At 35.4% G+C, this 23,356-nt stretch overlaps 1 protein-coding gene across 1 annotated transcript in view; it reads right to left on the reverse strand.

Moving 5' to 3' along the window:
- LOC138340324 (uncharacterized) overlaps positions 1-23,356 on the reverse strand; it is an 82,235-nt gene that overhangs the window by 47,360 nt on the left and 11,519 nt on the right. The window contains exons 4-7 of the mRNA XM_069292038.1: positions 12,206-12,461; positions 11,988-12,109; positions 11,388-11,658; positions 11,203-11,323 (exon numbers count right to left, since the gene is read on the reverse strand). Of these exons, the coding sequence (XP_069148139.1) occupies positions 11,203-11,323; positions 11,388-11,658; positions 11,988-12,109; positions 12,206-12,461 (770 nt within the window). The remainder of the gene's footprint in view (positions 1-11,202; positions 11,324-11,387; positions 11,659-11,987; positions 12,110-12,205; positions 12,462-23,356) is intronic.

Genomic DNA, 23,356 nt, shown 5'->3' on the forward strand with positions numbered 1-23,356 from the left:
TATTATTCAGGTCCTTGATGCCTTTATGAAATGAAGTCAAAATATGCTATTGTTGACTATTGCTTCTTATGATGTTAATGGTAGTGTTGACTTGCATGTTGTCTTTGAATGGGTCTTATATGTGATGTTTGTATTGTCATGACATTTTATGCCTATATTTATGTGTATAGGTGTTGGGTTTTAATGAAGGTTATGTTAATGTTACCTTGGTGGCCTTAAGGTGATGCTTGAGTGTGGGTAGTGAAATGGGTCACTATTCATACAATGCACCAAGTGTTGCTAGTGGGTTAGTTGGGGTAAGTATTATCATAAGGTGAAGGTAATACTATGAATACGACAAATGTGCCATGAATGAATTATGTTGCTTTATGTGACATTATGAATAGGGTTTATGCCTATGTGAAGTATATGAGCTATGTTGTTATTATTTTATAAAGGTTTTATGAAGATTTACTAAAAAGCATGATGGATGGTTTTATAACCAAATTTCCTCTTCAAATGCATATTTTTGCATGATTTTCATACTTAGTACATTCTTGTACTAACATCATTCTTCTTCACCTTTTTACACAAAGTGTAGGTTATGGATTCTGAAAAGATATCTCTAATGTGAAGGTCTTGATATATGTTTCCCTATCTCAAGAAAAGGATCCTTATGATTCAAGGATTTCCATGTCAAATTATATTTAAAGTTACAAATAGTTTAGATAATGTTATATATTTATAAGGGATGTGTCCCTTTTTATTCTAATGATGTTGAGTCTAAGATGACAAAAGAGACTTAGAGTCTAACTATGTATTCTGACATATATTTGATATATATGAAGTGATGTTTCTAGCATACTATGTGCTATGAAAAGTTTTAAATTTCCTGCTAAATTTACCTATGAAAATGCGATGAATGATGAGCATGGGCTTGTATAGGACATCCGAGAGGTCAAGTACGCCATGTTACCTCTAGGGGTGCTCCCCGATCGTGACAAAAACCATAGGTAGTTCATAAGATAATTAATAAACATTCTTAATCCCATCATTATTAAAAAAATCTAGAGCAAATAAGTCATGTTGAAAGGTGACACACAAATTTTAGTGATTTCTAGAAAATCGGAAGAACATTGCAAAATCAATTCCTCTTGGGTAAAGGATTCACAAGAGTGAATAATTCCCATACCTTGTCAATCCTACATGATATATGGAGAAAGCCTTGTTCTTGAGCCCTACATGAAGCTTTGACCTTCTTCTTCAATGGAGTGTTTGTATAGTGAGATAATTAAGATAGAACTGAGAGCAATAGGGTTTTCATTTTGGGATTTACTTTAATGTGGGAATGAGCGTAATGGCTTAATTTAAATATATACTAAGCCCCTAAAATACCCTAAAATACCCCTCACTTGGTTGGAACTTTTAATTAAGTCTAACTTGACATTTATTTTTAGAGTTTTCGTCGTGGAGGTGTTCCCTCGAGTTTCTAAATATAAATTTTGGGATAAAGAGGTCCGCGACAACGTCCGTGACGATGACCAAGATTTTTGCCTTTGGTCGATCCAGTCCGCGGCGCGGACACACGTCCTTTACTCATTGTACAAACTGTCTCGGGCATCTTGTTGGACAAATATTTGGGTCCCCCTCAAGGACACCTATGGTGGTTCTTGTGGGGTCGCACCAGGACATTTTAATCCTAAAAATATTGTTTTACCTATTTAAATTATTTTTACAACATTTAACCTTCATACGACACTCCAAGCCTTAACAAGACCTAAGAACACCTACTAGTTAAATTCACTAATTTCCAGATGTCATGGTCGTTTATTGACGTTTAAGCTCTAATACTAACAAAATCAAGTTAATATGTTGAGCAATTACCTATAACATCCTTTTAACCCTTTTTAAGCAATTATTCATTATGTGAGGCTCTAGACTAGGTCATTGGATTTTTGAGGTATAACATTATCGCCCGTTGGGGAATATTCATAGTCGAATGACACCTAAAATATATTTTTGGAATTTACGACTCAAGATTAGGTTTCCAACCAACACATGGTATATAATTATAATTCAAAGTCAAATGAGGAAACATTTACTCCATTCTCAAACACAAGAATGCATCATTATGAGGTAGAAACTATATCAACTATCAATTATGCACACATTTCATCATTTCACATTATGCAAGGAGGAATTATATCAACTACAGAGTATGCACATATTTCATCATTTCACAGTATGCAAGGAGGAATTTCCTTCTCCTTCTCATATAGCTCAACATATTGAACAAGGAACCAATAAATCACTTCATTACTTCGCACTTGAGAACTTCCATAACAAGAAATATCACAAAAGGTGAATTATACCAGCCACAAAATCAAGTGCTATAAAGTATGAAGAACATATAATTCAAGACATATAAGAAGCATGAATTTTCATACAAACATACATAATTAACGGAAATCATAGAAGTTCAAATACACTTATGGCCCTTCATAAGACAAAACTTGGAGGGATTACTAACCTCAATCTTTACTAGAAGAGGAAGTAAAAGATGAGGATATCTGAACATCATATTGGCATTGGACTCACAAGTAGTATTTTACACAAGATGATTCTTCCAAAGAACCTTACGGAAGCTACTTCCTTATTTCACAACTTCTTCACTTGCCGGTCTAGAATCTCAATGGGACCTCTTAATAGGAAAAGTAAGCATCAACTTCTCAATCTTCTAGAGGAAGGATAGACATCGCACTTTTTGAGCATTGATACATGGAACACAAGATGCACTGGAGCCAACTCAAAAGGTAATTTCAACTCATAGGCAACACTCTCGAAGCGTTTTAAAACCTCATATGTCCTTTATATACTGGGACTAAGTTTCCCCTTTTCCCCAAACCTCATCACCTCTTTCATATGTGATATATTCAAATAGACCAAGGCACCTACCATAAACTCAAGGTCCCTTTTTCTATTATCGGCATAAGATTTTTGTGCCGAATTTGGGCTGTCATCAATCAATACCTTATGAGTCAGACTCTTTTCCACAACTTCATAAAATGCTTCGGGACCTACTTTGTCAAACTCACCTACCATAAACCACCCAATTGGATATCTACATCTACTCCCATAAAGGGCCACAAAGGGTGCAATGACGATACTCGAGTGGTAGCTATTCTTCTAGGAAAATCTATCAATGGCAGATTACCCTTGAAGTCAATGACATATGCGCTCAAAATATCTTCTCATGTTTGGATAGTTCATTTCGCCAAAACATCCGTTTGTGGATGAAACACAGTACTAAGTTTCACCTTCGTACCTAACCCACTTTGGAATGCTTTCCAAAAATGAGAAGTACATTGAGTACGTCTATCCTAAATGATAGACAAGGGAATTCCATGAATTTTCTAAATCTTCTTACGATACATCAGCTAATAAGTACCTTAACGGGAATAAAATGGGTTTATTATGTCAATCTATCAAAAATAACCCAAATCGAATAATTTTGCCTTTGCATATGACACACACCCACAACAAAATCCGTATTGATATCTTCCCACATCAAAGTGGGGATAGCTATATCTTGAGTCAACCCTCCCATTTTTTGATGTTTGGCCTCGACTTATTGACAATTTGGATATTTGGCCAAAAACTCCGTCGTATCTTCTTCAAACCATTCTAACAATACATCTCTTGTAGATCACAATACATTTTGGTGGCACCCGAATGAATGTAATATCGAGAACCGTGAGCTTCCTCTAAAATTGGTCTTCTTAAGTCATCCACATCTGGTACGCACAACATACCTTGATACCTAATTATTGCATCCCCCCAGGAGAAAGACTCATTAGATTTACTGTAAATCGATTTCTTAAACTCCATCAATTTAGGATCAAGATGTTGCTTAGGTTTCACCTTAACCACTAAAGATGACTTAGAGTTATGATGAACCATGAAACCCCATTTTTGGGAATTTTCAAGTCGAACACCCAACCGGGCCAATATATGCACATCTCTTATAGATTTTTACTTGTTATCAACAACATAGGACGCACTACCCATAGGCATCCGAATCAAAGCATCCACAAACCATAGTAGATTTCGAGGGTGATAAAGGACACTCATATCATAATCTTTTAAAATATTTAACCACCTTCTTTGTCAGTGTCACATCTGGGTTTACCCTCTAGACGTAACCGGCATTGTCATCCTTTTCAAGGACTAAGAGTAGCCTCTTAGTATGACTTCATTAAATTCATAGGTTAAAAAATGCGAAAAAATTTAAAACTTTCATTACAACTACTTGGAGGTTTACATAGACCTCTACATACACATATAATATAGTCGTATCGAGTATACATAGACCCTTCATTTAGAAAAGTTACATAGCCTTCTACTTTTATTCCACATACATAAATATAAGATAGAAAAATAGTCTCAAAGATTGTCTGCTCTCATCTAAACGATTATCACAATATGGGCGTAGCCCTTACATCAATTAAACAAGGCCACATATAGGTCATACAAAAGTATTGTACTCAATTGAAAAGGAAAGAAATGAAAGAGTCTTTCAGCTCATAACATGTTCGAAGCTAGATAGTGGCATTGCCCTCAGAAATTGAGGACCTCTCTTACTTGGATGAAATGAAGAATCCAAGCCTTCAACAATGTCGCCTTCTAAACTCTTCAACGACCGGAACCTACAATGTTTGGGAAAAGGGAAGAAAACGGGGTTAGTACTCCACATGTACTAGGTATGAGACCTTATGCACATATACAATCAAAACATGCTAAAAAGGGGCTTTTACTCAAAACATGACATTTCAACCTTTTAAGAACCTAATGTAAAGTCAAGCAAGTCATATCAACCAACGAAATATTCTTACTAACTCAACAAGTAATACGTATTCAAACATACTTGAAACCGTGATTTACTACACCCTATCATCAATGAAAATCATCACAAGAATGAATAAGAGTCAGTATTGTCATATTAAGCAAGAAAATTACTCATGAATCCTTATCGAGTCAACCACTGCAATGACCACGCAAAGACCCATAACCTTACTAAATCAAGTAGCCTCAACAGGAAACCATAACCAATGTCTAACTTCGCATGACATAACATTTAGATTAACATTTCATCTTATGTTAATATTATAACCCAATGCTTACTCATAATTGAATAATCAACGTATAGTGTCAACAATTTGCCAAGTTCATCATGTACATATAATATATCTTCATAACATAAACATATATATAAGAACTCCTTAGAATCCCCTCAAGTCTAACTAGTGCAATGTATAGGTAAAGTCCCTTACCCCTACCTAGACTAAGCTAGACCTCTTAGGTTTAGAGTTCAAGTCCTTTAATTCATTTTACCTTTTGGTAACATCTTTCCCTAATCCACATCGACCACATGATCTAGTATGGAATCAAGTGTCATAAAGCCCTACACAGAAAAAAGGCGGACTACTTTACAAGATTGTACCAAAACATGAAACATAGCAACTACGTGGATCCATTATCTAGTAATCCTATTGGGAAACATAGTTCAAGAACTACAAGATATAGTTGGGAACCTCTTTATGCGCAATGCATTATAGTCTCCAATTTCAAGAGTAATAAAGTGTTCCTACCTTCACTATGTGGGAAGGGACACTACTTAATCTAGTTCACTCGTTTCTAAGATAGAGTCCATTTTTGAAATGTCTTTAAGTCTTTAATTATCTATCATAACATAGTTAGGTCATAGCGTCTATCCGTTGTATAATCATCATCATTAATAGCTCAATAAGAAATGTATGACTATAAGTCCTTTCATCACCATTCATATGAGTGAGGAAAACACATAAGCATTTCATAGCATATCAAGGCACACTAATAGTTTTCATCATCCGTATATCACATACACCTTAATAAACTTCACAACATAATCCAGACAATTCAATTCAATATCAAACCACCCTATCCTCCTAGTATAAGGTATACTCCAACGTAACATCATGACTTAATCACAATTAATCACAATTGAAAGTAAAGAAAGTGATTCTAAGACTTACCAAGTCTTTCTCATAGTTCATCATCAAGGTCTTACCATCAACCCATAACTTAACCCAATTATGGGAGTAACATCATCACATAATGATAACCAATAAGATAACAAGACTAATTGCATCTCTATAACGCAACACTAGGTCATAACTTAAGACAAGATGGATAGGCTAATTTCACAATATACTTCATAACCTAAATCACATATCAAAACCTATAATGATAGGCCAATAATTCATATTAATTTACTCATAATAACACCATACCATATGAATCTAATTAATAACCAAGTCAATTATGTGATCACAACACAATATAGGTCAAGAACACAACCTAGGGTTAGGGATTGAGGATCATGTACTTCGATTTAGACTAAACCATCAACAATTACCATAAACAAGTTAAATTATATGTTAATATAATTAATATAACCTAAAGAAATAATCAACATCTCAATTCATAACTTCAATTTCGTAATTGGATACAACCAATAAGAAAACTCAACTTTTGTAATCTATTTTAAAGGAACCCTTTGAATTAAATTCCATACCTTAATATATGATGAAAATTTTATTGTGAGTTCGTCCCTTTACAGCCCCCAAACCCTTATTCTTGCTAGTCTTCAATGGTGAGTTCAAGTAGAGAGAGAAAGAAGAGAGAAGGAAGAGAGTTTGTGTTTTAGAGTTCTAATTAGTTTAATTGGGGTAGGGGATTTTATATGGGTTTTAAGTTAGTTAATTAGTTTCCCCTTAATCCCTAACTAATCCCTAGAACCTACGGACCCTCACCCCTACGTCCTGCACTCCGTCGATGAGTTCAGAGATTGTGCAAGTAGGGTACTACCTCAACTTGGCTAAGTATGGGAGGTTGGTGGCATAGGTGCCCCCCGTCTGTCCACACACGGACCGTAGGTGGTCCCGTTGATGCTCACTGTCCAGGCAGTGTTTCTTCAAACGCAAGTATCCTCAAAGGCCCTTGGTTGTTCCTTGGGGAGACATACCCGGACGTTTCAACAATGAAAAAACTCAAACACCTATTATGTACGTTTTCACCATCTTTCATACATTTCCGACTCCTACAAACTAGTCAAATAGGCTAAGACACAATAGTACCCTTTTAAGTTAAACTTCTGAACATCATGGATGTCTTTGAACGTTTTGGTTCTTTAAATACCTAAATGACCTAAATTAATAAAAATGGACTCAAAAACAGTAGTTAGACCCCATGTCACCTATGTTAGGTTTTACGACACGTCTTGAATGTTAAAGGTGTTACATTATCCCCCACTTAGGAACATTCGTCCTCGAATGACACTAAAACTCTTTTGAAAGAAGGAATAGACTCAAGACTAGCAGTCCAACCATTCAAGAATATCAAATCAAATTATATTATGTCATTTCAACAAGGGAATTTCAAAACTCATATTACTACACATAAGACTCAAATCACTTCATTATAAGGCATTTCCTTCTCACAACACTTAAGAGCTCAACTTACATTACATGAGTCAATTTGCACAAAGTTCAACTTAACAACATTCTACATATCATTCCATAAAGACTCACCATATTAAAACGCACAACATAACTAAAAACAAGCGAAAAGCAAAATTTCAAGTCTAAAGCACCAATTTCACTGTAACTTCACTGTGAAGTACTCAAAAATGCACATTTTGCAAAAAATTTATTGTGAAGTACTAAAAAATGCACATTTTGCAAAACTTTACCCAAAAATAAAAAAAACATCAATTTCTAGTAATATTTATTTTATTTAAAAGAATCACTATCCTTAATTATCAAACTAACGGGACTTGATGCCGGCCTCGGCGTCCCATGTTGCACCCTCAACTAGATGATTCTTCCATAACACCTTTACAGAAACCACCTCTTTATTCCTTAACTTCTTGACTTGCCTATCATGAATTTGAAGCGGAACTTCCTCATAAGAGAGGTGATCCTTAGCACCAAGCCCCTCAATAGGAAGAATGGACTCGAGATCACCAATACACTTTTTCAACATAGAAACATGGAAAACCGAATAAAACGAAGCCAATTCACTAGGAAGTTTCAATTCATAGGCAACCTTACCAACCCCTTTGCAAGATTTCATAAGGACCCACATAACAAGGACTAAATTTCCCTTTCTTGCAAAATCTAACCACCCCTTTCATTGGTATAATTTCAAATACACCTTATCACCTTCTTCAAACTGCAAATCCCGTCTCCTATGATCGTCATAAGACTTTTGCCGACAATAGGCTGTTTGCAACTGGTTCCTTATGATATGGACTTTTCCAAAGTCTTATAAATCAACTCGGGACCAAGAATTGATGGCTCACCCACATGAAACAATCCAATAGGCGACCTACACCTCCTACCATAAAAGACTTCATAGGGAGCAATCGAAATTGATGAATAAAAACTATTATTATAGGTGAACTCCACCAAAGGCAACTGTTTATCCCAATTCCTTTAAAATCAATAATGCATTCCCTAAGAATATCTTCAAGGGTTTGAATAGTATGTTCCGCTTGGCCATCCGTTTGGGGATGAAAAGCGGTGCTCAACTTTACTATAGTACCCAACCCTTTTTGGAATTATATCCCAATATATAGATGTGAATTGTGAGCCCCAATTCAATATGATGGATAATGCAATAGCATGGCGGCACACAATCTCATATATGAAGATTCTTGCATAATCCTCCATCGAATATGTAGACTTGATGAGAATTAAGTGAGCGGACTTAGTCAATCGATCCACAACCACCAATATGGAATCATACAACTTTTGAGTCCGAGGTAAACCACTAGGAATTCCATATTGATATGTTTCCACTTTCAAGTAGTAATTTGGATCTCTTGTAGTAAGACATCAGGCTTTTGGTGTTTGGCCTTTACTTGTTGACAATTCGGACACTTAGCGACAAACTCCGCTATGTCCCTTCTTAATCCTTCCCACCAATATATCTCCCCTAGGTCGTAGTACATTTTTGTCGAACCCAGATGAATTGAGTAGTGGGACCCATGGGCTTCTTCTAGGATCCGATCCCTCAACCCATCTACATCAGGAACACATAATCTCTGTTGGTACCTTAACACACCATCCCCCCTTAAGGAGAATGATTCATTCAACTTGATGAGAACAAATTCTTTCAACTCCATTAATACTAGATACACGTGCTGTTGGACTTCATTTCAACCACAAGAGATTACTCGGGGTTATTATGAACTATAGCCCCCCTATTCAGAGAAGATTCCAACCTCACCTCGAACCCAGCCAACCTATGAAATTCCTTTGATAGGTCTTTCTTAACTTCATTGATATAGTACCTATAGTCATATGACTTAGGGTATTCGCCACCACATTAGCTTTGCCGGGGGTGATAGAGGACACTCATATCATAATCTTTCAACAACTCTAACAACCTTATTTTGCCAGAGGTTCAACTCTTTTTAGGTAAACATATATTGGAGACTCTTATGATCAGTAAAAACTTCAACATGAACCCGTAGAAGTAATGCCTTCAAATTTTTAAGGCAAACAACACAATCTCTAATTCAAGGTCATGTGTGGGATAGTTTTTCTCATGTACCTTAAGTTTCCTAGAGTCATATGCTATCATTTTCCCGTTTTGCATAAGCACACACCCCAAACCCACTCTGGATACATCAGAATACAAACAAAACCCTTTGTAACCTCTGGTAAAGTCAACACTGGAGAGGAAGTGAGCTTATCTTCCAACAATTGAGAAATTTCACACATGCCTTTGAACACCCAAACTTCTTACTCTTTTGGGTCAAAGTAGTCAAGGGATATGCAATAGACGTAAAACTATCCACGAACCTCCGATAATAACCCACTAGACCCAAGAAAATCATACTATCGGTTGGAGTCAAATGTCTTGGCAAAATTTTCACCATTTCCATTTTCCTTTGGTCTACCTCAACTCCTTCACTAGAAATGATGTGCCCAAGTAATATCACAGACCTTAACCAAACTCACACTTACTATATTTGTCATACAATTGATGTTCCTTAAGGGTTTGCAATACTATTTTCAAATGACCATACGATCATCCTGATTCTTTGAATATACCAAGATGTCGTCAATGAAGACAATGACAAATGAATCTAGGTAATTTAAAAAAAACTCTATTCATTAGGTCCATGAATGCCGCTAAATCATTAGTGAAACCAAACGACATCACCAAAAACTCATAGTATTCATACCGAGTCCAAAAAACCATCTCTGATATATCCTCTCCTCTCATCCTAAGTTTGTGATATCCCGACCTCAAGTCTATATTTGAAAAGTAACTTGCCCTTTGGAGTTGATCAAAGAAGTCATCAATTCGAGGGAGAGGGTACTTATTCTTAATAGTGACCTTGTTGAGTTGATGGTAATCAATACACATTTTCAAGGACCCATATTTCTTCATTACAAACAAAACCGGAGCACCCCATTGTGAAAGACTAGTCCTTATAAAACCCTTATCTAGTAAACCATTGAGTTGAGCCTTCAACTTCTTTAATTCGGCTGCAGCCATCCTTTAAGGAGGAATTGATATCGGATTTGTATCCAGTATCAAATCAATGCCAAAGTCAATTTTCCGTTCAGTAGGAATACAAAGAAATTCATTAGGAAAGACCTCCAGAAACTCACTCACTGCGGGAACCAACTCAATGGGAGGAATTTCGAAGTCTAAACCTTGGACTCTTACTATGTGATATAGACAACCCTTTGAGATCATTTTGCATGATTTTAGATAAGAAATGATATGACCTCTAGGAATGGAATTTCCCCCCTTTCCACTTAACCACGGGTTAATTAGGGAAGTTAAACCTCACCACCCTTTTCCTACAATGAATGAAGGCAGAACATTGATACAACCAATCCATACCCAATATAATATTAAAATCAAGCATATTGAGTTCTACTATATCAACATAACAAAATCTATTGGGTAACATTATTGAACAATTTCTATACACCCTTTTTGCAACAACCGACTCAACCACTAGAGTAGATACTATAAAAGGTTCATGCTAAATATCAGATAAAATATCAAACTTTTTAGCTACTAGAGCTGTAACAAATGATAATGTAGCACCGGGATCAAGTAAGGCATATACATCAATAGAGAAGACTTACAACATACCGGTCACCACTGCGGGAGAAGTCTCTTGCTCACCCTTAGAGTGGAGAGAATAGAAGTGGTTCTTCTTGGGAGCATCAATAGAACCACTTGCTTGAGATTGACCACTACCTTTGTCCTTACTCTACAAGTTTGGCCAATCTCTAATCTTGTGAAAACTTGCCACAACTAAAACAATTATCCGTTACCTTAAGGTAATCACCATAGTTCTTTTTACCATACTGTCTACAAATTTTCTTCTCGGTTGGTGAATTAGTACCTTTTCCCCTCCTGAATTTAGGGTTAGACACCCTATCACCACTTGCTTTTGGGAACTTGGAAGGGACTTGATTTAAAATCCGCTTCTTAAATCTAGGCTTGTCTTGTATTTCAAACCTATTATTTGAAGAAACTCCATCAAATGATCTTTCCCTCTTAGCATCTCTACTATTTATCTTAGCCCTTGCCTCTTCAACCCTTCTTCCATCCACAATAAAATGGGAAATGTTCACATTGTCATGTAGGATGACCAAATGGCACTCCTCTTGTAAGTTCTTTGACACCCCGTCACAAAACCACTTATTTGGTCTCTAGGATCGTAAACCAAGGAAGGAGCATATTTTGACGATTTCATAAATTCCAAAGAGTATTCATGGACACTCCTTACTCCTTGGCGAAGGTTGATGAACTCCACCACTTTTTACTCCCTCATATCCCTATGAAGGAATCGATCTAGATAAGTCATCTTAAAGATCTTCCAAGTCAACGGACCACCCCTTAATGGTCTGTTATTCCTACATTGCACATACCTTTGTTGCGCCAAATCCTTAAGTTTATAAGTGGATAACTCGACCTTCTCACTTGTGGACAACCCCATATCCATAAGTATTTTAGAGACTTCAGCGATGAATTCTTGGAGGTCTTCATCAATCTTTGACCCATATAAAGTAGGAGGGTAAATCATTTAAGTGAAGTCCCTTATACGGGAAGCCATAGTAGTGACTTGTCAATGAAAACGGGGCACAACCTCCCGGATTTCTTGAGCCATCATAGATTGGGCTTGAGTTGTGGCCGCTTGTGCTTGAGTAGTGATATCTTGGGCCAGTTGAAGAAGAGATGTTCTTATATTTTTATCCGTAAAAGGAGGAGGATCGAGCGGTTCTTGCTCCACATTAACATCTTGTTCAAGTGGGGGAACTTTCTCACCACATGAAAGAGCTCCCACATTTGCAATTTCCTCTTCAAGTCTTTGAGACAAATTCCTTCGAGTGTTCATGATTCCTCTAAAAACAACAGTAGGATTAGAAACAAAATCACTGTATAAGTATACTCTATCAGCACGATATAGGATATCCAAGAAAGATACCAATTCCTAAGAATCATATCAATTCCTACTCATAAGTGTGGTGCGCTTAACAATTATGAATACAAACCTATATAGATGTGGTAGAGTACACAACTCAATGATATCCAACCTCATACTCTGATGCCAAGTTTGTCACATCCGGTTTACCCCTAGACATAATCGGCGTCGTCCTCCTTTTCAAGGACTAAGACTAGCCTCTTGGTCTCATGTCATTACATACATACATTAAAAATGTGGAAAAATTTAAAACTTTCATTATAACTACTTGGAGGTTTACATAGACCTCTACCTACACATAATATATAGTAGTGTCAAGTATACATAGACCCTTCATATAGGAAGGTTACATAGCCTTCTACTTTTATTACACATACACATATATAAAATAGAAAAATAGTCTCAAAGATTGTCTTATCTGATACCATCTAAACCATTATCACAATATGGGCATAACCTTACATCAATTCAACATGACCACATATAGGTCATACAAAAGTATAGTTCTTAATTGTAAGGAAAGAAATGGAAGAGTCTTTAAGCTCATAATAAGTATCTAAGCTAGATAGTGGCATTGCCCTCGAAAATTGAGTACCAACCCTACTTGGATGAATGAAGAATCCATGCCCTTAACAATGTCGCCTTCCGAACTCTTCAACTACATGAACCTAAAATGTTTAGGAAAAGGGAAGGAAATGTGGTTAGTACTCCACATTTACTAAGAATGTGACCTTATTCACATATACAAGAATACAAGCTAAAAAGGGACTTTTAGTCGAAACATGTCATTTTAACCTTTTAAGAACCTAATGCAATGCCAAGAAAGTCATATCGACCAACCAATGATTACTAACTCAACAAGTAACGTATTCAAACATACTTGAAACCGTGATTACTACAACCCTATTATCAAAGAATATCATCATAAGAATGAATAAGAGTCAATCATATCATAATAAGCAAGACAACTGCTCATTAATCCTTATCAACTCAACAAGTGCAATGACCAAGTAAAGACTCATAACCTTACTAAATAAAGTAGCCTAAAAAAGAAACCATAACCAATGTCCAACTTCACATGACATAACATTTAGATTTGCATTTCATCGTATGTTAACATTATAGCCCAATGCATACTCATAAGTGAATTAATCAGCATATAGTATGAACAAAGTGCCAAGTTCATCATGTACATATCATATATCTTCATAACATAAATATATATATAAGAAAATCCTCCTAAGACTCCCCTCAAGGCTAACTAGTTCAATTTATAGGTAGAGTCCCATACTCCTATCTAGACTTAGCTAGACCTCTCAGGTTATCCAAGTTATACTTCAAGTCTTTTAATTTATTTTACCTTTTGGGAACAACTTTTCATAACTGTTATAGACAACATGAGTTAGTGTGGAGATCAGGTGACATAAAACCTTACACCCAAAGAAGGCGGATTACTTGCAAAGGTAGTACGAAAAGATTAAACATAGCAACTAGCGGATCCACTAGCTAGTAATTTTATGGGGGCAACATAGTTAAAGAACTAGGAGATATAGTTGGGACCCTCTTTATGCGCCATGTATTATAGTCTCCAATCTCTAGAGCAATGTAGTGTTCCTACCTTCCATATGTGGGAAGGACACTCCTCAATCTAGTTCACTCAGTTCTAAGCTTAAGTCCCTTTTTGAAATGCATTTAAGCATTCAATTATCAAACATAGCTAAGTTAGGACATAGGGTCTATCCATTGTATAATCATTATCATCAATAGCTCAATAATAATTGTATGAGTATAAATCCTTTCATTAGAATTCATATAAGTGATGTTAACACATTAGTATTTCATAGCATATCAAGGCATATTGATAGTTTTCACCATACTTATATAACATACAACTTAATCAACCTCACAACATAATCAAGACATTTAAAGTCAAAAGCTTACCACGTATCTTCCTAGTATAAGGTATACTCCAATGTAGCATCATGACTTAACCACAATTCATTACAACTGGAAATAAAGATAGAGATTAAAGACTTACCAAGTCTTCCTCATAGTTCATCATCAAATTCTTACCATCAACCAATAACTCAACCCAATTCATGGAGTAAAATCATCATACAATGATAATCAATAAGGTAACAGGGCCAATTGCATATCTATAACACAATTCAACACTAGATCCTAACTTAAGACAATATACATAAGCTAATTTCACAATATACTTCATAACCTAAATCATATGTGAAGAACTAGCATGGTATGCCTATAATTAATCTTAATTTACACATAATAGCACAATAGGAAAGTAATCTAATTAATAACCAAGTCAATTGAATGATCACAATACAATATAGGTCATGATCACAACCTAGGGTTAGGGATTGAGGACTATGTTCTTCCATTGAGACCAAACCATCAAAAATTACCATAAAAAATGTTAAATTACATGTTAATATATTCAATATAACCTAAAGAAATCATCAACAACTCAATTCATAACTTCAATTTCGTAATTAGATGAAACACATAAGAAAACTCAACTTTTGAGATATATTTTGAGGGAACCCTTTGAGGAAAGAGTCTCAAAGATGAATTAGATCCCATAACTTGGTTGGTGCTTGTGGAGTCGTACCCGGATGTTTCAACCATGAAAAGACTCAAGCACCTATTACCTACCTTTTGACCATTTTTCATATATTTCTGACTCCTACAAACTAGTCAAATAGGATAAAACACACTAGTACTCTTTTGAACGAAACTTCCAGACGTCATAGACGTCCTTGGATGTTTTGGTTCTTAAAATTCCTAAATGACCTAAATTTATTAAAATGTACTTAAAAATAGTACTTAGACCCCATGTCACCTACGTTAGACTCTATGACATCTCTTGAATTTTAAAGGTGTTATAGTCGAAGGCTTAACTCCCTTTGGACGAACATATATTGGAGACTCTTATGAGCGATGAGCACATCCTCATGCACTATATGCAGAGAGTTTCTCCATATTTTCAAAGATAACACTATGGTCGCTAGTTCAGGATCATGGGTCTGATAGTTCTTCTCAAGTACCTTGAGTTGCCTAGAGGCATATTCTATCACCTTACCATGTTGCACGAGGACAAAACCCAAACCTAATAGAAGGGAATCACAATGCACAACAAAACCTTCAGTACCCTCTAGTAAAGTTAAACTATAGCGTAGGTAAGCTTATCTTTTAAATTTTTGAAGAGATTCTCATAATCTTCCGTCCATTGAAACTTAACCTTTTTTTTGTGTTAGGTTAGTCATTGGAGAAGCAATTGATGCAAATACTTTAACAATTCGCCTATAATACCTGACTAAACCAAAGAAACATTGAAAATCAGTTGGAGTTTGAGGTCTAGGCCAATTCTTAACCTCGCCTTTGTCTTCTTTTGATCAACCTCAATACCCACAGTAGATACAATGTGACCAAGAAAATCAATCAACCTTAGCAAAATTTTGCACTTACTATATTTAGCAAAAAGTTGGTGCTCCTTGAAGACTTGCAATACTAACCTCAAATGATTCATGTGTTCATCCTCAATCTGTGAATATAAAAAGATATAAATAATAAAGACAATTATAAATAAATCAAGATACTTCAGAAACACCCTATTCATGAGGTCCATAAAAGTCACCAGGCATTAGTTAGACTAAAATACGTGACTAAGAATTCATAATGACCATATCTTGATAAGAAAGCCTTTTTCGGAGTGTCAACTCCTCTAACTCTATGTTGGTGATACCCGACCTCAAATCAATCTTCGAAAAGTAACTTTCCCCTTGAAGTTTGTAAAACAAATATCAATTCTAGGGAGAGGATACTTATTCTCTATAGTGACCTTATTTAATTATCGATAATCAACACACATTCTGAGAGACACATCTTTATTTTTCACAAATAATATCAGAGCGTCCCACATAGATATGCTTGGTTGCATAAAATCCTTGTCTAACAAATCCTTTAGTTGAGCTTTTAATACTTTTAACTCTACTTGAGCCATCTGGTAAGGAGGAAATAATATGGTTTGAGTATCCGACAATAAATTTATGCTGAAGTACATTTCCCGTACAGGAGGAATTATGGGTAAGTCATTGGGAAAGACTTCTAAAAAATTCTTCACTACGGGACCAACTCTAAAGGAGGATACTAAGAACCAAGGTCCTTGACGCTCACAATATGATAGAGAAATCCCTTAGAAATTATTTTAAAAGATTTTAGATATGAAATAATTTGACCTCCAGGGCTAAATTTCCCCCTCCCATTCTATATAACAGGTTAACTAGGAAATTGGAATTTAACTACCTTTATTTTACAATCAATTTAAGGCAAAACATGCATGTGACCAATTCATTACCAACATAAAATCAAAGTCTAACCTATCAAGTTCTACCGAATTAATCAATGTTACACTATTGGATAATATTATAGGACAACTCTGATAGACTCTTTTAGCAACAACAGAGTGACCCATGAGGGTATAAACCGGAAAAGGTTCAACTAAGATATCAGGGAGTACATCAAACATCATAGAGACTAAAGGAGTTACAAATATAAAGTGTCAGCAGTATCTAGTAATGCATAAAATGAAATGAAAATACTTGCAACATCCTGATAACAACATCCAGAGTATCCTCTTGATCACCCCTAGATTTGAGAGCATAGAGGTGATTCTTCTTAGGAGCATCAGAACTAAGACCACTTGCTTGAGATTGGTTACTAACCCTTCATTGAGTCTTTTCCATGGGAAAATCTATAACCATGTGACACTCTTTCCATGGTAAAAACAATTATCTATTCCTACTAAACATCTACCCATGTTCCTCTTGCCATATTTGGCAAAATTTGGTTTCTCAATTTGTGAACAACGTTTTCCTCCTTGATGCTAATGTTTTGACGTCATATCATTGTTAGCCTTTGAGAAATTAGGAGTAATTTAGTTGGAGAATCTCTTCTTGAGTTGTGATTTGTCTTGGATTTAAAGATTACCCTTCGAATTACCTCCATCACAGGGCCTTGCCCTCTTGGCGTCCTTATTTTTCCTCTTATATATACGCTCCTTAACTTATTGAGCATGCACTATAAAACGAGATAAATCAATGTCATTGTGAAGCATTTTCGACGATACTCTTCCATAAGATTATCGAGCACACCTGTCACAGAGAGACTTATTTCATCCCTCAGATTAGTCACCAAAGAAGAGACATATTTAGACAACTTAATGAATTTCAAAAAGTATTCTTGGATACTCATACCTCCTTGACGAAGGCTGATGAACTCTTTCATTTTTGCCTTTCTTTTTTCCCTTGGGATGAACCTTTAAAGAAATGACTTTCTAAAGACTTCCCAACTTATGGGACCCGCTCTCAAAATCCCATTGTCCTTCCATTATGTATACCAAGTTTAGGCTACATCTTTGAGTTTATAAGAGGCTAGCTCGATCTTGTCATTGAACTCACCCTATACAACACAAGATATTATAAACCTCATCTAGAATGTCAAGAAAAAAATTCATTTTCCTTGGACCCAAAGAACATTGGAGGGTTCATTCTAGCTAAGTCCCTCAAAAGTGAAGCCATGGTACTACCATTTTGATTCACTCAGGGTGTGAATTCTCAATTTTCTTGTGACATCATAGCTTGAGTTTGAGTAGTTACGGAATGTGCGTAGATATAAATGACTTGATTCATGTTTAGGAAAGCCACCCTTATCTCTCCATCTGACATGACTAGAGGATTGATCAGAGCTTGGCCACCTAGAGGAACTTGCTCTTGAGGAGGAGCTTGGTTTTCTTGTGGAGGAACTCCCGCATTTTCAATATCCTCTTAAACACTTCTTGCAGGTTTTCTTCTAGTAGTCATAGCCTATATCTACAAAAAAGGATTTGATGAGAAGGACACATAGAGTTAACTCTTTAGTAACGACTTAAGAGTACCCAAGAAATAAGAATTTACCAAGCATCACATAGCCTCTTATTCATAAGTGTAGATCCCTTCACAATTATGAACAACACTCTACATAGACGTAGTTTTGTTATAAATCATTCCTAATATTTATTAAACTTCATGCTCTAATACAAAGTTTGTCATAACCTGAGAGCACCCCTAGTCATAACAGACATCGTCAACCACAAGAAGGTCTTAAACGAGCCTTTAACATTCATCATTGCTCATTAGATAGAATAAAAGCAGAAAACTTAAAACTTTTCATTTCAGTTCATCTTGACTTTATGAATTGAAAATAGAAACTAACTTCTCTCACATTTCCATCTTATTATAAGAGTATGAAAATTGGGACTTAGGCCTTAGATCATTACAATTCTTATAAAATAAATACAACTTAGTCCTTGAAATAGAAGGAGTAGATTAATATGTTTAAGTAAAATCAAAACAACTAATTGCTAAAATCATAAGGTTTTTCCCTCGGACTTGAGGACTCGCCAACTTGGGAAACAATCCAAATTTCATGAGATAATGGCGTTGAATCACCTTAATGGCAAGAACCAATATTATGTAGAATATAGAAGAAATATAGGTTAGTATAAACAACATCCTATAAGTATGGAAACATATATAAGTAAAACATTTTAAAAGATGCAGTAAGGGACATTTTTTTTATTAACATGCTAAGTTCACTCTAACAGCCTTTATGCATGTTCAAAGAATCATATACAAGTCCATATAACAACAACAACTATTATAAATATTTATATTCATGTTCAAAAGTAACACCAAAATAGAGCGATGGTCAATGTTTTATATTTAGATTCGACTTCATCAATACATCACATTACCTTACTCATAACCCCCATAAAAGTCTAGTAGTGCAATGTATATGTGAAGCCCCATAACTCCACATGAACCAAGTAAACTAACAGAGAGATCATAAGCATTGTCTTTTAGCTCATTCATGATCATAAAACTGTAGTTAATATCATGCACACCAATTAAGACCAACATCATGTGTATCAAGTGAAACAAATAACATACATATCTTACATGACCAACATTATGTATTCATTCATAACATATATATACATAAAGAACTTACACAAGAATTCCCTTCAAGGTCCAATTGTGATTTGTATAGGTAAAGTCCCATGCCCTTACATAGACAAATTGAAACTTCTTAAATATTATTAGTTAGTGTTATATTCTTACTTTAATTCATTTCATTTTAATATTCACAAAACTTCGCAGAAACACCTCTCAAATGAACTAGGTGAAGATAGATCTTAGCACATGTTTCATGACGTTTTCTTTTCTTAAAACGGTTTATTATGGGGTCAATAGGCAGTTGGTAGAGTTTGGAGGTCAAACATCGAAGAAGGTACAAGACGTTCGGAAGTTAGCCTTGAGATGAGCTTGTGTGTTCTAGTGTTCCTTTGCATGTTTTACATGATCGTTTGAATTCAAATTGACGGAGAGGTTTGTAACATATTTAAAGTGTATGTGGGTTTGAAACATGTAGGAACAACTCACCAAGGACCACTCTAAGGGTCCTTTAAGAGGACCCATCTTGTGTCTTGGAACTACCAAAAAAAGTCCCAACGAATAAAGCGAAGCGACGCCCCACTGTCCTGTAAATGATCTGTCGATGGGGGACGTTTCTCCACACTTAGGTGTGGGATATAGATATCGAATTGAGAAGCCTCTTATTGAAATGATGGACTTACCATCATGGCCCGTCATTTGGTCGATGATCCGTTGATGTCTCCATCATTTTATACCTGCAGGTTTATGCAGGTGTCTCGGCCTAGTTAGGGGAACTATAGGTAATTCACCTAACATTATAAAAATATATTGGGTGGTTAATTAAGGAATTTTTGGGTATTTGAAGTGGCTTTATTATCCTAAAACCTATTGTTGAGTTCATTATTTCAATATCAACAGCGAAGACCCCAAATTGAATTCTCTATAACTCCATTTGAGATTGAAGCAACGTTGAGGCTAGGATCTTGATTTTTGCATAAAATGTTCATCAATTTCGTGTCTTGTATTTGTCGTGGTATGATGTTTCATCCTTGAACTCTGTTTCTTCAAGAAGCTAAACTTCAAATCCTTTTCTAAGACTTCTTAAAAGATAAAATCTTCTATTTTGACATCTTGCCACAGGTTGTTACATAATATGATTTGGATCGATTATTTATGATATAATTGATGTTAATTTGAATTTTTTGATCAAAATTCCTATGAACCCATGAAATCTATGGAACCCTAATTCTTGCTATAATGTGGGTGATTTAATCATTTCCTTATCGTATTGAATTCTTGTGTAGATTACTTTGGGTTACTGAATGATGTAAAGATCATGTTAGAATTTTAAATAGGCTTCCTTTGTTTTATGTTTTTCATATTGTATTATGTTATATCATTGTACGGTTTGATTATTGGGTTGCATTGGTCTGTATGGCTATTGGTAAGAGCCTTTGTGAATTGAATTTGTTTGAATGGCTAAGGATTAGAGGTGTTGATGATAGAATGGTGGTTTGTTTACATAAACTCTTCAATATTGTGTATTATAGATCTTGAATTCTGTTGATTGGTATGGTCCACTTATGGTGGTGGTTCTTATGTGCTATAATTGTGAAGAATGTGGCCTTGTCGGCATTACTTTATGAATTGTGAATTTATCTTGTTATATAGCTTGTATAGGTGATCATTGTAAAGGATTAGATGGCTTTTGTGTATGAATGATGTGAAATCATGTTTACTCCTAATTTATTATAGATGATTATGATATACTATGGTGATGTCTTTATATGTGTATACTTGAGGTAGAAGTATGATTTTTCCTAATTGAACACATGAGTATTATGATGGACTATACTAATGTTTTATAGGAATGGATAGGGTGAATTATAGTAGACCTAGTTGTATTTATGTGTAATTGAATGTGATTGTACATGTGATGAGATGATGATGAAATGTGTCTTATTTTGGTAGACCTATGTCCCTCTACTTTATACATGAAGACTATGAATTTGAAATCTTTACTTATTAGGCTAAAGAACCATTGTCATGTATGTGTATATATGATTGAAATATGACCTTGAACATGGTTAAGAGGGTCATTAACTTGGAACCTTTAAGCTATAAAGAAGGTTATGATATCCTTGAAGTTGATAGCCGTAGTTGTGTCCTTATTATGCGAATGATGGACTTAGAGATAGGTTGGCTGGAACGGCATGAAACCAACATTAACAAAGTCATTGAGCTATCCTTATTCACCATTGGTTTGAAAACCTAGTGGACCTATCCTTTGTAATGTGTATTATGATTTGGTTGTGACTACTATATGGTACCTCTTCATATGCCTTTATGATTAAATTACTCAATGAGAACATGGCTAGAACCAAGTGAATATGCTTGTAGAGAGACTCTACTTAAGTTGAATATAGAATACAAAGAAACCCTTGATATTCCTTAACCATGTGCCCACATGAGATGTGTCCTAGTTCTACCCTTGGCAAGTAGACTCCCTCAATCGGAGTAGAGTAGAATATGGATTCCATGCCTAACTAGTATGATATTTGTCAATTAATTCCTATTCTCATCATTATGGATGCATTCTATTGTTGGAGATGTTCTACAACATTTAGGTAGTGGAATGAGACGCTATCTAGACATGGCACTTGTAGGCTTTAATGATGTTAGGATGTAGGTTCACTAGGTCTTCTCGAAGACCATTATGTGAAGTCCTTAATCGTTGAATGACTCTTAAATGACTTAATGAACATAGTTGAGTTAAGTTAACACATGTGAATAAAAAGATAAGTATCACTCAGGATTGCTTTGGTAGGCTTGAAGAGGGTGTATGAGTGGTCTCTTCATGTCTTTTTTAGGTGAATCCTAGATTAACTTTAGGTAGGGAATTAAATTGATGAAAAAGGAATAATCTTTATTCAAGTAGTCTTAAGGATTATTTAGGAGTGCTTGAAGAGTGTGTATGGGATGTCTCTTCTTGTCTTACTTATGTAAGTTTTAGCATAACCTTTTGTAAGAGGGTCATATCGTTATATGGTTTGAAGAGAAGGTTATGTTATATTCTAGATTACTTAGAATGTGACTTATATGCGTATATGTTGACTTGGACTGGTTTCTTATGCTTATGTTATGAAGTTCATCAAAAAGAGCATGTTTTATAGAAATGTCCTTTTAGCATTAATTTTATAACGACCCGCAAGTACTCCGTAGAAGTTAGGGAAACCGTTGGATCGTCAAAAGGCGTACTTGACCCTTTGAGGTTCTTGTACAAGACTTTTAACTAGCGTTCATTAAAGAAGACATGAAAATTAGTGTAGAATTAAAACTTTTCAAGAATAATTTAATAAAGGAAACATGTTACATAAAATACTAAAAGTCTCATCGTCAGAAGCCAAACTTAAAACACGACATAATATCTTAGTGACAGGGCCCTTTACATTGAAAAAGTACATAATAAGTCTTTGAATAAAGAAACTAAGGAAATAAGACCATGCCCTCCGATATATGTGGACATACTTTCTAACGCCCCAAAACGAACTAAGGTGAAGTAGAGCCTCGTGAGTGTTTCATGAATTAATTTGAAATTAAAATGGGTTACTTTAGTGTTCTTAGGCAGTGTGTGAAGTTTGGAGGTCAAACGTCCAAGAACGTCCATGAATCTTAAAACGTGTGCCTTAGATAGCGCTTGTGTGTCTTGATGTGTTTGAGTGAGTTTTATGTATTCATTTTAATCTAAATTTATGTGGATTGTTTCTAAGAGCTAGATGAAATAGTTTAGGGGTTTAACATCCGGGCACGACCCCACCTA

This window comes from Solanum lycopersicum, chromosome 12 (assembly GCF_036512215.1).
Source record: "Solanum lycopersicum chromosome 12, SLM_r2.1".
NCBI classification, from domain to species: domain Eukaryota; kingdom Viridiplantae; phylum Streptophyta; class Magnoliopsida; order Solanales; family Solanaceae; genus Solanum; species Solanum lycopersicum.